Below are 12,053 nucleotides of genomic sequence, written 5' to 3' on the forward strand. Positions count from 1 at the left end.
GTAAATAGCCTAATGCTTTTATGATTGTTTATTATCTCTCTATACTGCAAAATCTTTTTGGAATTACTGTTCATGAGTCAAATGGAGGATGCGCTAAAAATGACTTCTTTCCCCCCCAAAAATTAAAACAATTGAGCAAGAGGATGCTTGGCCATGACCTTGCAAGTATTTGGCAAATAAAAGATGCACTCATTACAGAACTCTACACTTGAGAAAATGAGGAAGTCATATAATATGGATATTTGCTAACATTAATGTAGAATATCAGCAATTAGTGGGTATTCTACCTCTAAAAATTTTTCCAAATTATGTTTACTTTATTGGAATTCAGCATTTTATAGGGAATAGTACCAAATTTTGATCTATGGAATATATTAAATATTACACAGTTTATAGCTTTAAAAAAAATCAAACTGGTGTCAGAATATAATTCCAATGAAGATATATTTCTTATAATATAGTCAAACCAAAAAGAAGGATCAAATTCGGTGTTCAAATAAGTGCATAAGGAAAGCCAATGATATTACAGTTATTTCCAAGGGTTTCTAAGAATTACCTCCAAACCTCACTTCCTCCCCTTCTACAGCTGCTGTGGGAACAAACAGCTTCACTACAGACTGTGTAATACAGAGAAACCAAGAATAATGATCACTTATGTTCCCACTCTCAGGTACCAGGCCATAAAAAGAATCTTAAAATGAGATAAATATAGAGAATATTACTGTGTCCATTATCCAGATGAATTTATCATGGTCATGCTCATTCTTATACAACTAGTTAATGAAATATTAATATTAATGTACAAGGCCTAATATTCATTCAAAAGATTTCATAAAGATATAATTTAAAACACATAAATGAATGGGGATGGGACATTACAGATAAACATAAGAAAACTTTCTTTTCTAGAAAGTAGAGAAAAGGAGGCCAATTGTCTGAGTACCACAAGACTCGGGGAATGACATTTTAATGGTTTTCCTAGATTTTCTTTGTGCCGCATATGTGCCAGACTGAGTGCTAGAAAAGCTGGCAACTCAGAAGTATTAAAAGCAAACACACACACAAAGCCTCAATCCAAACAACAAAGAAACAAATGAGCAGATTCTCAGAGACCTCAAAGAGTAAAGCAGGACTTTCCTGTACTAACTTTCCAACTTCCTGCAAATGAATAATTTTTCAAAATTGACTTAGAAACAAATGGAAACTTTCAAAGTGGCCTCCTGAGGTTTTGCATTATGCAAAGATAAAATATGACTGAATTAGTATTATCATTCTAAATGACAGAATTACTGAAAACTTGTTTCTGGAGATACTTTCTAAACACAAAATAGGAGAAAAAGGAAGATATGAGGTCAGCATCATTCAGTTAATAAACATTTATTGAGTCCTTCTACATATAAGGCTGAAGGCAGGCCAAAAAAGAGCCCGCATTGCCAAGACAATCCTAGGTCAAAAGGACAAAGCTGGAGGCGTCACGCTACCTGACTTCAAACTATACTACAAGGCTACAGTAACCAAAACAGCATGGTACTGGTACCACAACAGAGAAATAGACCAGTGGAACAGAACAGAGTCCTCAGAAATAATACCACACATCTACAGCCATCTGATCTTTGACAAACCTGACAAAAACAAGAAATGGGGAAAGGATTCCCTATTTAATAAATGGTGCTGGGAAAATTGGCTAGCCACAAGTAGAAAGCTGAAACTGGATCCTTTCCTTACCCCTTATACGAAAATTAATTCAAGATGGATTAGAGACTTAAATGTTAGACCTAATACCATAAAAACCCTAGAAGAAAATCTAGGTAGTACCATTCAGGACATAGGCATGGGCAAGGACTTCATGTCTAAAACACCAAAAGCAACGGCAGCAAAAGCCAAAATTGACAAATGGGATCTCATTAAACTAAAGAGCTTTTGCACAGCAAAAGAAACTACCATCAGAGTGAACAGGCAACCTACAGAATGGGAGAAAATTTTTGCAACCTACTCATCTGACAAAGGGCTAATATCCAGAATCTACAAAGAACTCAAACAAATATACAAGAAAAAAACAAACAACCCCATCAAAAAGTGGGGAAAGGATATGAACAGACATTTCTCAGAAGAAGACATCCATACAGCCAACAGACACATGAAAAAATGCTCGTCATCACTCGCCATCAGAGAAATGCAAATCAAAACCACAATGAGATACCATCTCACACCAGTTAGAATGGCAATCATTAAGAAGTCAGGAAACAATAGATGTTGGAGAGGATGTGGAGAAATAGGAACACTTTTACACTGTTGGTGGGATTGTAAACTAGTTCAACCATTATGGAAAACAGTATGGCAATTCCTCAAGGATCTAGAACTAGATGTACCATATGACCCAGCCATCCCACTACTGGGTATATACCCAAAGGATTATAAATTACTCTACTACAAAGACACATGCACACGTATGTTTATTGCGGCACTATTCACAATAGCAAAGACTTGGAATCAACCCAAATGTCCATCTGTGACAGACTGGATTAAGAAAATGTGGCACATATACACCATGGAATACTATGCAGCCATCAAAAAGGATGAGTTTGCGTCCTTTGTAGGGACATGGATGCAGCTGGAAACCATCATTCTTAGCAAACTATCACAAGAAGAGAAAACCAAACACCGCATGTTCTCACTCATAGGTGGGAACTGAACAATGAGATCACTTGGACTCGGGAAGGGGAACATCACACACTGGGGCCTATCATGGGGAGGGGGGAGGAGGGAGGGATTGCATTGGGGAGTTATACATGATATAAACGTTATGCACATGTACCCTAGAACTTAAAGTATAATAAAAAATAAAAAAACAAAAAAAAAAAAAAAAAAAACAAAAAAAAAACAAAAAAAAAAAAATTCAAAGGCAGAAGTCATAGTCTGGCCCTCAAGCTTAGAGGGGAAGACAACCAAAACAGAATTGCATGTTGCAATGTAGTAATGGTGGATAGGTTGAAAATAAAACCAGAAGTGCACTTAATTTATAATGAATTAGATGAGAAGCCATTATGAAAGGGTTCCTAGAAGAAGGAATAGCGGTACTCAGTTTTATTGAATGAAGATAAATTATAATCACGGAGAGAAGCTAGAAAGGGCATTCTAAAGCGAGGTCCTAGCATGTGCAACACCTTAGACATAGGAGAGGACAGAGAGAAGGGCAAGTATTATCCACATGCAGAAGAGGTAGCAGAGGGGCCAACAGGAGACGGGTTCTGAAGTCTGATGGAGAAAAGCCTGTTTGGCCTCTCCCTGGCACCACCATATACCACGCACTGTGAAAAGTGCTGCTAATATAATGATGAAAAAGACTTAGTTGTGCTCAAGAGCGGACAAAGAGGAGCTGTTTCTCTAGTGATAGAGACAGGCACAACCTGATCATTCTAAAATAACAGTTTGGACAGTGATCTAGAGACATTCATTATGGGAATGAGGGGAAAATATCTAGTTTTCTGTGAATAGGTATGGGAACGTCAAGGGAATCTAGAGAGTGAACTATAAGCAGTTTGGTATACCTGAGAGAAATTAAGCAGAAAGGCTGAAGAGATGCTTCTGGAGAGGTAAGCATGTTATAAGAACATCAAGGAGTATGGACTACACCTTGCAGGCAATGGAACTTATTAAGAAGTGTGACATGGTGAGACTTTAGCCTTAAATGAAGTACTGTGACAGCATTGTGTGTGTTGGTGTGGGAAGAAGGGAAATGAAGGATGATGAGGGCAAGAAACGGTCAAAGAAGGAAGTAAAACCAGCAGAGTATAGTGCCTAGAAGACAAGGAAGGTGGAAAGAAATCAGAAGAAGGTCAACAGTGGAAAGTGCAGCCAAGAGACTTGATGATAGGTCAGAAAAAATTTATTTGATTTGGCAATTATGAGATTATTCTGTCACTAGAGTCATCAGTTTCAGGACAATGATGAAGACAGAAGCCAAACTGAATAAATTTTAAAACGTAAATGAAGAAAGTGAGGCAGTTAGTATATACTAGTATTATCAGAAGTTTGAAGGAAACAACGAAGGATACATGTCAAGAGAGATCATTTTTTAATACTCGTGGCAAGTGAAAGAAGTACTCTATTTCTTCAAATTATTCAGATTGAATCATGTTGACAGCTGCTATAAAGAAAGAGTTCATTGGGAGAAAGAGTAGGAGATATTGAATAAAGGATTTAACTACAGAATGAGTCCAGAGATGAAGAGCATTTAGGTCAGGGATATGAGTGGCAAGTCAACCTTGAAGAAAAGAAACATTTGGTCTTCTGGAAATGAAAGACAGTGACGATGGCTATGGAAGTTTTTAGGTGGTAGGAGGTTAAGGAATAGCAGAAGAGATATATCCATTTCCTCCAATAAAAAGGATGATGAAATCACCTGCTGAGAGTGAAGAACATGTGGGTTTAAGGGGAAGTCTGAATAGGTCTGAAATTACTCTTGAAATAAATAGGATCAGGGCTAATCAAGCTCATAGTTAAAGACTAACAAGTGATCCTTTACTAAACATGATATTTTTAAAACTCTAATCATTTTTCATAAGGTAATTTATTTCATAATTTGCTTTATGAATTCAAATTTAACTCAGCAGTAATCTAAAGTAAGGAAGTGTTTATTTTACTTATTTTCTCAAATTGAGGTGCATCATGTTATATTTGTTTAATTTCTGCTTATATTTTTGTTATACATATAAAAATTACTGGCCGGGCATGGTGTTCATGCCTGTAATCCTAGCACTTTGGGAGGACGAGGCAGGTGAATCACAAGGTCAGGAATTTGAGACCAGCCTGGTTAACATGGTGAAACTCCGTTTCTACTAAAAATACAAAAATTTGCTGGGCGTGGTGGCACGCACCTGTAATCCCAGTTACTCGGGAGGCTGAGGCAGGAGAATTGCTTCAATCCAGGAGGCAGAGGTTGCAATGAGCCAAAATCACACCACTGCACTCCAACCTGGGTGACAGGGCAAGGCTCTGTCTTGAAAATAAAATAAAATAAAATAAAATAAATTTTTAAAATACTGCTTATGTTATCACAGGCATCACAAGCACAAGTTTGTTTGTTTGTTTTTCCATCTTAAAAGAACTCTGCCTGGCAGGTATTACTTTTCTTGTTATATAGATGAAGCAACTGAGTATCAGAGAAGGGGGAAATGACACATCCTATATTTCCCAGTAGGTAGAAATGTCAATACTCACTCCCAAGTGTTTTTCTTGTCAAATTACAAATTTTCCACTATATCATAAATTGTTTTAATTGAAGATCAAAGATAACTTGAATTTAATTTTTTGTCCATGTTTGTCTTATATTTAAGAAACATAAGTAAGATTATCCCAAATCTATTGGGAGAAAAAGGTGATTACATTAATCAAAAGAAAAGTCACTTTAAAGAGTCACAGGAATACTATTTTTAACCAGAAGCTGCTTTAGACATGACACTAATAACTTTCCTTAATTTAAAAACATATCAAGCTTTATGAAAAATATTTAAGAAACACTGTCTAACCAAAAAATGGTTCTTATTAATAACCGAAATGTAGTTAACTCACAAGTTTGCATTTGTGATAAGTATTAATCTCTGTTTTCTTAATATTTTAAGATCTCATTTATATCTGCAAAAATAAAGGCTAAGTCTAGATGGGAGGTCAAACTTCTCACTAAAGTTTGAAAATAGCACGTACAGTTTTTTGAAAACCATTCGAACTGCTGGGGTATTTGGCAATGTTTGACATCATCATATAATGCTTGCAAAGATTTCAAGCTAGAAAATCTTCCCCAAACCGCTCTCAATTGGACAAAAATTTCTAATGCTCCTAAGAATATCGAATCACCGTAATTGAATATATAAATCTGAACAGATCTATGTCTGTCAGTAGACATAGAATATTTCCAGACAATATTCTCATGTATATATATTTTTGGCCTCAAACATTAATAGTAGTTCAATAGACTTAAGAACATAAATCTGTCCCCAATATCCAAAATAAAGTATACGCCTCAAATTACATTTTAGTGCCATAAATATATTAATCATTAAACTAGGAAAGAATGAAAAAAGTTTTGAAAATGTGCAGCCATTGAATTTTTGTTCCGAATATACAAACATCACTTCGTTGTATCCATCAGTAGTCTGAGACTTAATTAGAATTGCAAAAAGAAAACGTATACATCACTTAGTCCAACTCCTTAATTTGAGAGACAAGGAAACTGGGCCCAGGGAAAGAAAGCTTACCCAGATTCAGTTGAGGTATCTACATTCACAGTTTAATGCACTTCCCAGAAGCAGAATAGATATAAATAACCTCATGTAATTTCATCTGGCAACCAAATTCAGACGCTGAGTAGAACTTTAAGGATAGTCCTGAGTTTGCTGTTTTATCATATTCAAAAGCACCTACCATAACAAGTGGATAACTAAACAACATTATAATCGCAGGATGAACATTATTTTAATTATTTAAGCATACTACAAACAAACTTCAAACTACATTATTCAAAATTTCTTCTGAGTAACAATCAATTGAAATCATTCCTATTGAAAACACACAGCAGAAACAAGTGAAATAAAACAAACTACAATGGACCCCCCGAAAACCCCAAATAAACACCCAACTAGTACTTTCAACCCCACAGCCTTCAATTCTACATGCAGCACTGTCAATTGAGCACTGATTTGCATCTATCACCAATCAAAATGCAAAATAAATCATTGGAAAGCTCATTGGTTTATATTACTGCCTTTATAGATATTAGCTTCCGGAAAATCATTCTGAAGAACTGAATCATCTGTATCATTTTTATTACTCATTCAGGCTTGACACTGTCTGCACAGTACTGACTGAAATGTACTTCAGTATGCACCTTCTTTCCAAATGAATATCTATGTCAGGTTTATTTATAGCCACTGCCTTCAATCAGTGCATTCTCTCAAGTATGAGAAATAAAATCACCTCAACGATACTCTTCTATAGACATCTGAAACTAAGCATAGACATCTTGGCAATTGGCCTTTGGAAAGATAATGAAAGATCTATGCCATAAAATATACATTAAGATCATTGAGATTCCAAGAACAATCATCTTACACTCTTTAGTACACGTAAAGAGCCCCAAGTACAGAGGTAATCTAAAACTTATGCATCCGTTTGCATAACTCTTTATGTACTCCAAGATTATCATAACCTCCTCCATTCTCTTTTCCTCATGCTGATTTCTCTGAAATTTGGGTACCCTCTTTGTTTCTTACTTAGATGCTTTCCTCTATTTAGGAGCTTTTCCTTCTAATTCTTTACAAAAGCAGGGCATGCTTCCCCCTGCTGGGAAAAAATCAAATTACAAGGAACATCAGAACATGTTCCTAAGTATTATATCAAGAAATCAAGTTCCTAGGAAAGATAAAATGTTAAGGAACCAAGTGCATAGCCTTCTCTGACTGTTTTACCAGACAAAGAAATACTTATGCACTCTGTTAAGAGTTTCTTGTATGCATTGATTTAGCTTGACCGCCTTCAAGTACAATAACTCATATTAATGACTGATGAATTAATCTTTGAGCCACTTGTCTCAAATAGAACTCTAATTAGCGGGTCAGAGAGAACGATCAATTTGTAAGTGTTTTTTTTTTTCACTTTAAAGACATATTATCAGCTACATAAAGAAACTTCTGGAAAATGTATTGAAGACTATTCAAAATATATTAAAGATACTGAAGACTGGTAAGACTTGCCTTTTAAATCATTTCAAACAATCTTAAACATCTATTAACTCATTATTTTGCTATTATTTTTATGTAGTCTTTTTTGAGAAAGCAAAAAAGTGCATTTTTATTGACTTTACTTTTCCACTTTAATTTCTATTTTTTTCATTCAGTAACCAAAGTAGTAGGCATAACTGTATTTCACCTTCCCACTTATCTATAAAACAAGCTTTTCCCCTGAAAACAGTTCAGTTATTTCACATGTTCCATGTTTTGACTATAAATCTTTTCCTCTTTAGCATTCAAATATAGAAAAATACCTTACACTTTATTGTTAACATAAATAACAATCCATCAATTAAAAATATAGCTAATACCGATTTAAATTATATATTGAGGAGCAGAATTTATTCTTCCTTGGTACAACTAAGTCTCAAAAAAATCTTTTAATACTGAGGAGCTGGGGTAGAGGAAGTTATCCCTTTTAGTTTTTTGCTGTATGTAAGTCCATAACAACCTTAGCTACAAAACTGCACTGTAACCAATTTGATGATGAAGCAATTCATTATTAATGAAGCATTCATCTAAAAAAAAAAAACTGCAGCTGTTTTAAAAAGGCATGTGTAAATAACTATAGATATAGGTGTCTTGAGTATTTAGATGGCACTATTATAACATAAATGGAGTAATTTGGTTAATAAAGTTTGCGTGTCTTTTTTAACCTTTCAAAGCAATGCAAAAGACAAGACATATATGTTCCTCTGGGAATGAAATCTCCTTTAACATTACAGGTACACAAAAGAAAATGCACACTTGGTAAAACAGTTGATCAATTATAGAGTGTTCCCAGGGACCAATATCTCGCAGAGTACCCAATCATCACACTTCAAATAAATGTATAAGCACTTTAGCCTCTACTTACCACATTAACATACATATAAGAACATGCCCAGTTTAATGCATAGGTTAATTCTAACACTTTCCATACGATAGACTTTGATTAAAGGGCATCAAAAATCACTTCCTAAATGCAGTAAGAAATAAAAATAAAAATACTGATCTGTAGCTAAAAAGCTCTTAGAACACTACATTGATCACCATTGACTTCCAAACTGCTTTCCCCTCCCTCAGTGAAGTGAAAATGTCCCTGTAGACCGCGTTACACTTCACGGTTTCTCTATCAATGATCCTAACAGGTCACATCGCCACTGCCATTAGATCTCCGTAGCTTTGGTCTTCTCCAAATTAAGACGTGGAGAAGGAGCACTGCTATCCGCCCCAAGAACGGGGTCTGTCCGCCCGAGCTCTGAGACGAGCATCTTCAGGGGGACAGTTTCTGCGAAGGCGGCGACAGGAGTCCCTCCCCAACTTCACTCCCCTAATCAAGCCAAGGGTGAGATAGGCAGCCGGCGGTTTGTGCCCATCGGTGGGGGCAAGTCCTACCTTCTGCCAAAAGGCGCGATGCATGCACAAAAGATGGATCCAAGCTATCTTTCTCTGCCATCAGCTCAGGCAAATATTTCTCCTCTTCCATAGCGCGGACTTTGGACTGTCCCCGGGCGAAGTGCGAGGTTCCGCTCGCTCGGACGCAGGGTCGTGGGGCAGCGCCTGGCTCCCGCGCTACTCCTCCTCTGCGCGGCGAGGGGATCTCCGTGCGTCCTCACTGGCCCATGCACCCAGCACCTGCGACTCCCGCCGTCTGGCTGCGTGGCCCCGCGTCCACACCTGCCCGTCCCTTCCGTTGTCCCTCGCTCGCGCCGAGCCCGGGCTCACACCATCGGCCTTAACTGGAGAGGCGGGAACAGGGCGCGGCCCACCTCCGCCAACCACTCATTGGTGGTGATGCCAGGAGAGGCGGGGCGCTGGCGAAGGCCGCGGGCCCTCATTGGACCGTGGTGCACGTCGGGTCGCCTGACTGGCAGGAGGAGGCTGCAGAGGGGAGGGGAGCTCGGAAGATGCAAACGCTTTCTTTTTGCAGCCCAAGCCTTCCCTGGCTATTAGGCATGCCCAGTTCTGTGGAGCTCCCTGTGTCTTCAGCTAAGGTGCGGAGGAGAGAGAGGGCGGGAAAAGCGCCGGTTAAACAGAGAGGTCTGAGTCCAAGTGGACAGGGGAGATGGAGATGAGAAGTGAGCCGCTGAGAGGGTGGAAAAGCGCCAGCAAAAGTCTCAGGAAGGTAGATGGGACTTCACCTGCGTCCCTAAGGCACAGGTGTCTCCTTTCCCTCACACAGCTCAGACGCACTACAGTTGTGCAGGAATCAGCAGCGCGCTGGGTCTGGAAGTATAATGAAGACTGCATGTGATCGGCAGCTGGTATTTCCGATGACCTACATCTCAGATACGCAGTAGAATGTTCATTGATAAACAAATAAAGCGGCTCGGAGAAATATTGTGCAGAAACATTCTTCCAGTGTAGAATCATTGGGATATTGAACTAGTTATGGTAACCTATCTGTGCCTCCTTTCCCCAGACCCTATCTGTGGAAGGCAGGTTGGGAGGGGCTTAATTTAAAAACATATATATATGATTCATTAGTCACAGTTTGTGAAGGCATTGGGAAGACATGTAAAAGAAGAGACTAGAACATAGGTAATCACGTTTGCTCTAATTCTCCCCTTTCTCCTCGTTGTATATGTGCCAGTCTCTTTCACCAGGTACTGTTGCTGAGCTACTTTGCATTATCCCACCTCTATTTAAAGGAAAGTTAAACCTTCATGATATCACCAACCGTGACAAAAAAAAAAGCCCATCCTTCTTTTACCAATGTGGCCATAAAATGTAACTTGCATGCCTCAATCGCTAGGAAATAACCTTTCCCCAATCTTGGGTTATCTTTTCATAAGCAGTCACTTCCTGATTCTTTCCCCCATTATTTTTGATGTAGAAGAATGAGGGCCAACTTTTCTACAAATAAAATATGCTGAAATTTTTCCAACTTCTCTTACTGAATTTAAATATTTTTCTTTTTATTTAATTTTTAGATAAGGAGATTATCTTTTATTTATATAATGTTTAAATAATGTAACGTGCCTCACATCAATTATTTCAATATGTCCTCACAGAGGCACTCTGAAAGTTGCCAGCCAAGTATTACTTTTTCTGTATAAATATGGGAACTGAGGCAAAACAGAGAACTCGTCTCATGTCTAGTGAATGCTGAAGTTGAGATTAAAATTCAATTCCATATTAGCACCATTTAGATCCAGATTATACTGCTTCAACCTACCTTTCTGTGTGTTAAATATTTAATTTATTTGTGCATGAGTGCATTGAATAAAGGTTTATTGGATACTGAAAAGAGTCTAGGAACAGTACTTAAAATTGGAGAAACATTGATGAACAAGATACACATTCATTCCTTGTCATCACAAAGATATTTTCTAATGAGAGAAGATAAATAAAACCAAGTACACAAGAGAAATGGTAATTGCTGGCTGCAATAAAGGTCAAGAAAGAACCAAGGAGTTAAGCAAGATACTACAAGGGAAGACATTAGTTTCTTTATTTTTGACTAGGGTAAACATACAATGTCGATAAGCAGCTGATATTTACAGTGAAAATTCATGAAAAAGAATGAACCAAGTGTGTACAATGTGCAAAGAAAGGCATTCTAAGCACGGGAACTTGCCACTGAAAAACCCTGTGGTGTAAAGAACTGTGCTGACTTTTGGAATTGACTGGTTTCAATGTGACTACTGTAATATGGGAAAGAATGGAATCAGTAAGGGTGGGGGATTGATGTGTACAAACATCCAGGATTCGATGAATGAAAATTATTTGGATTTTATTCTAAGTGTAATAGGGGACCATAAAGTATTGGTGTCTTTCTGAATATTCTTCTTAATCTCTTTCTGATTCTTATGTTACTTTCAAAGAAGCTATTATTTAGAAATGAGTATATATACAAAAAGTTCTTGCTATTTTATCGGTGTGCAGAATGTTTAGTAGTTGATGGGTCATGCATCCTGCACCTGGTCTGCAACAGGGATATAAAGGGAAAATATGCTTCAAACTTCAAAGAGGTGGCTACGATTCGCTATTGTAGTCAAGGATGAATACGATGCCAATCACAGCCAAAAAACTGTAAATATTTTCAAATAAATGTAAATTAGAACAAAATATTTTACAATAATTACAATAATATTTTGCATATCAAGAGATTAAAAGCATATGGTGAGGATGGGGACATGCAGAAACCCAGTTTCATGAATGAAGACGGTGCAGGAAATCTTATAATGTCCAGCAACAACAATTACTTTATTATTCAAAGCCATCTTTTCTATGATTGCAGGATTAATAAGAAGATACCACAGAGAGCTGTCCAAGTGCTGACTT

General features: G+C 37.5%; 1 protein-coding gene across 1 annotated transcript in view; it reads right to left on the reverse strand.

Moving 5' to 3' along the window:
• The window catches only part of KHDRBS2 (KH RNA binding domain containing, signal transduction associated 2), a 591,787-nt gene extending 582,259 nt beyond the window's left edge, over positions 1-9,528 (reverse strand). Inside the window, exon 1 of the mRNA XM_033217544.1 lies at positions 9,162-9,528. Within this exon, the coding sequence (XP_033073435.1) occupies positions 9,162-9,252 (91 nt within the window). The 5' untranslated portion in view covers positions 9,253-9,528. The remainder of the gene's footprint in view (positions 1-9,161) is intronic.
• Positions 9,529-12,053: the final 2,525 nt, after the last annotated feature.

Source organism: Trachypithecus francoisi, unplaced genomic scaffold, assembly GCF_009764315.1.
Source record: "Trachypithecus francoisi isolate TF-2019V2 unplaced genomic scaffold, Tfra_2.0 Lachesis_group10, whole genome shotgun sequence".
NCBI classification, from domain to species: domain Eukaryota; kingdom Metazoa; phylum Chordata; class Mammalia; order Primates; family Cercopithecidae; genus Trachypithecus; species Trachypithecus francoisi.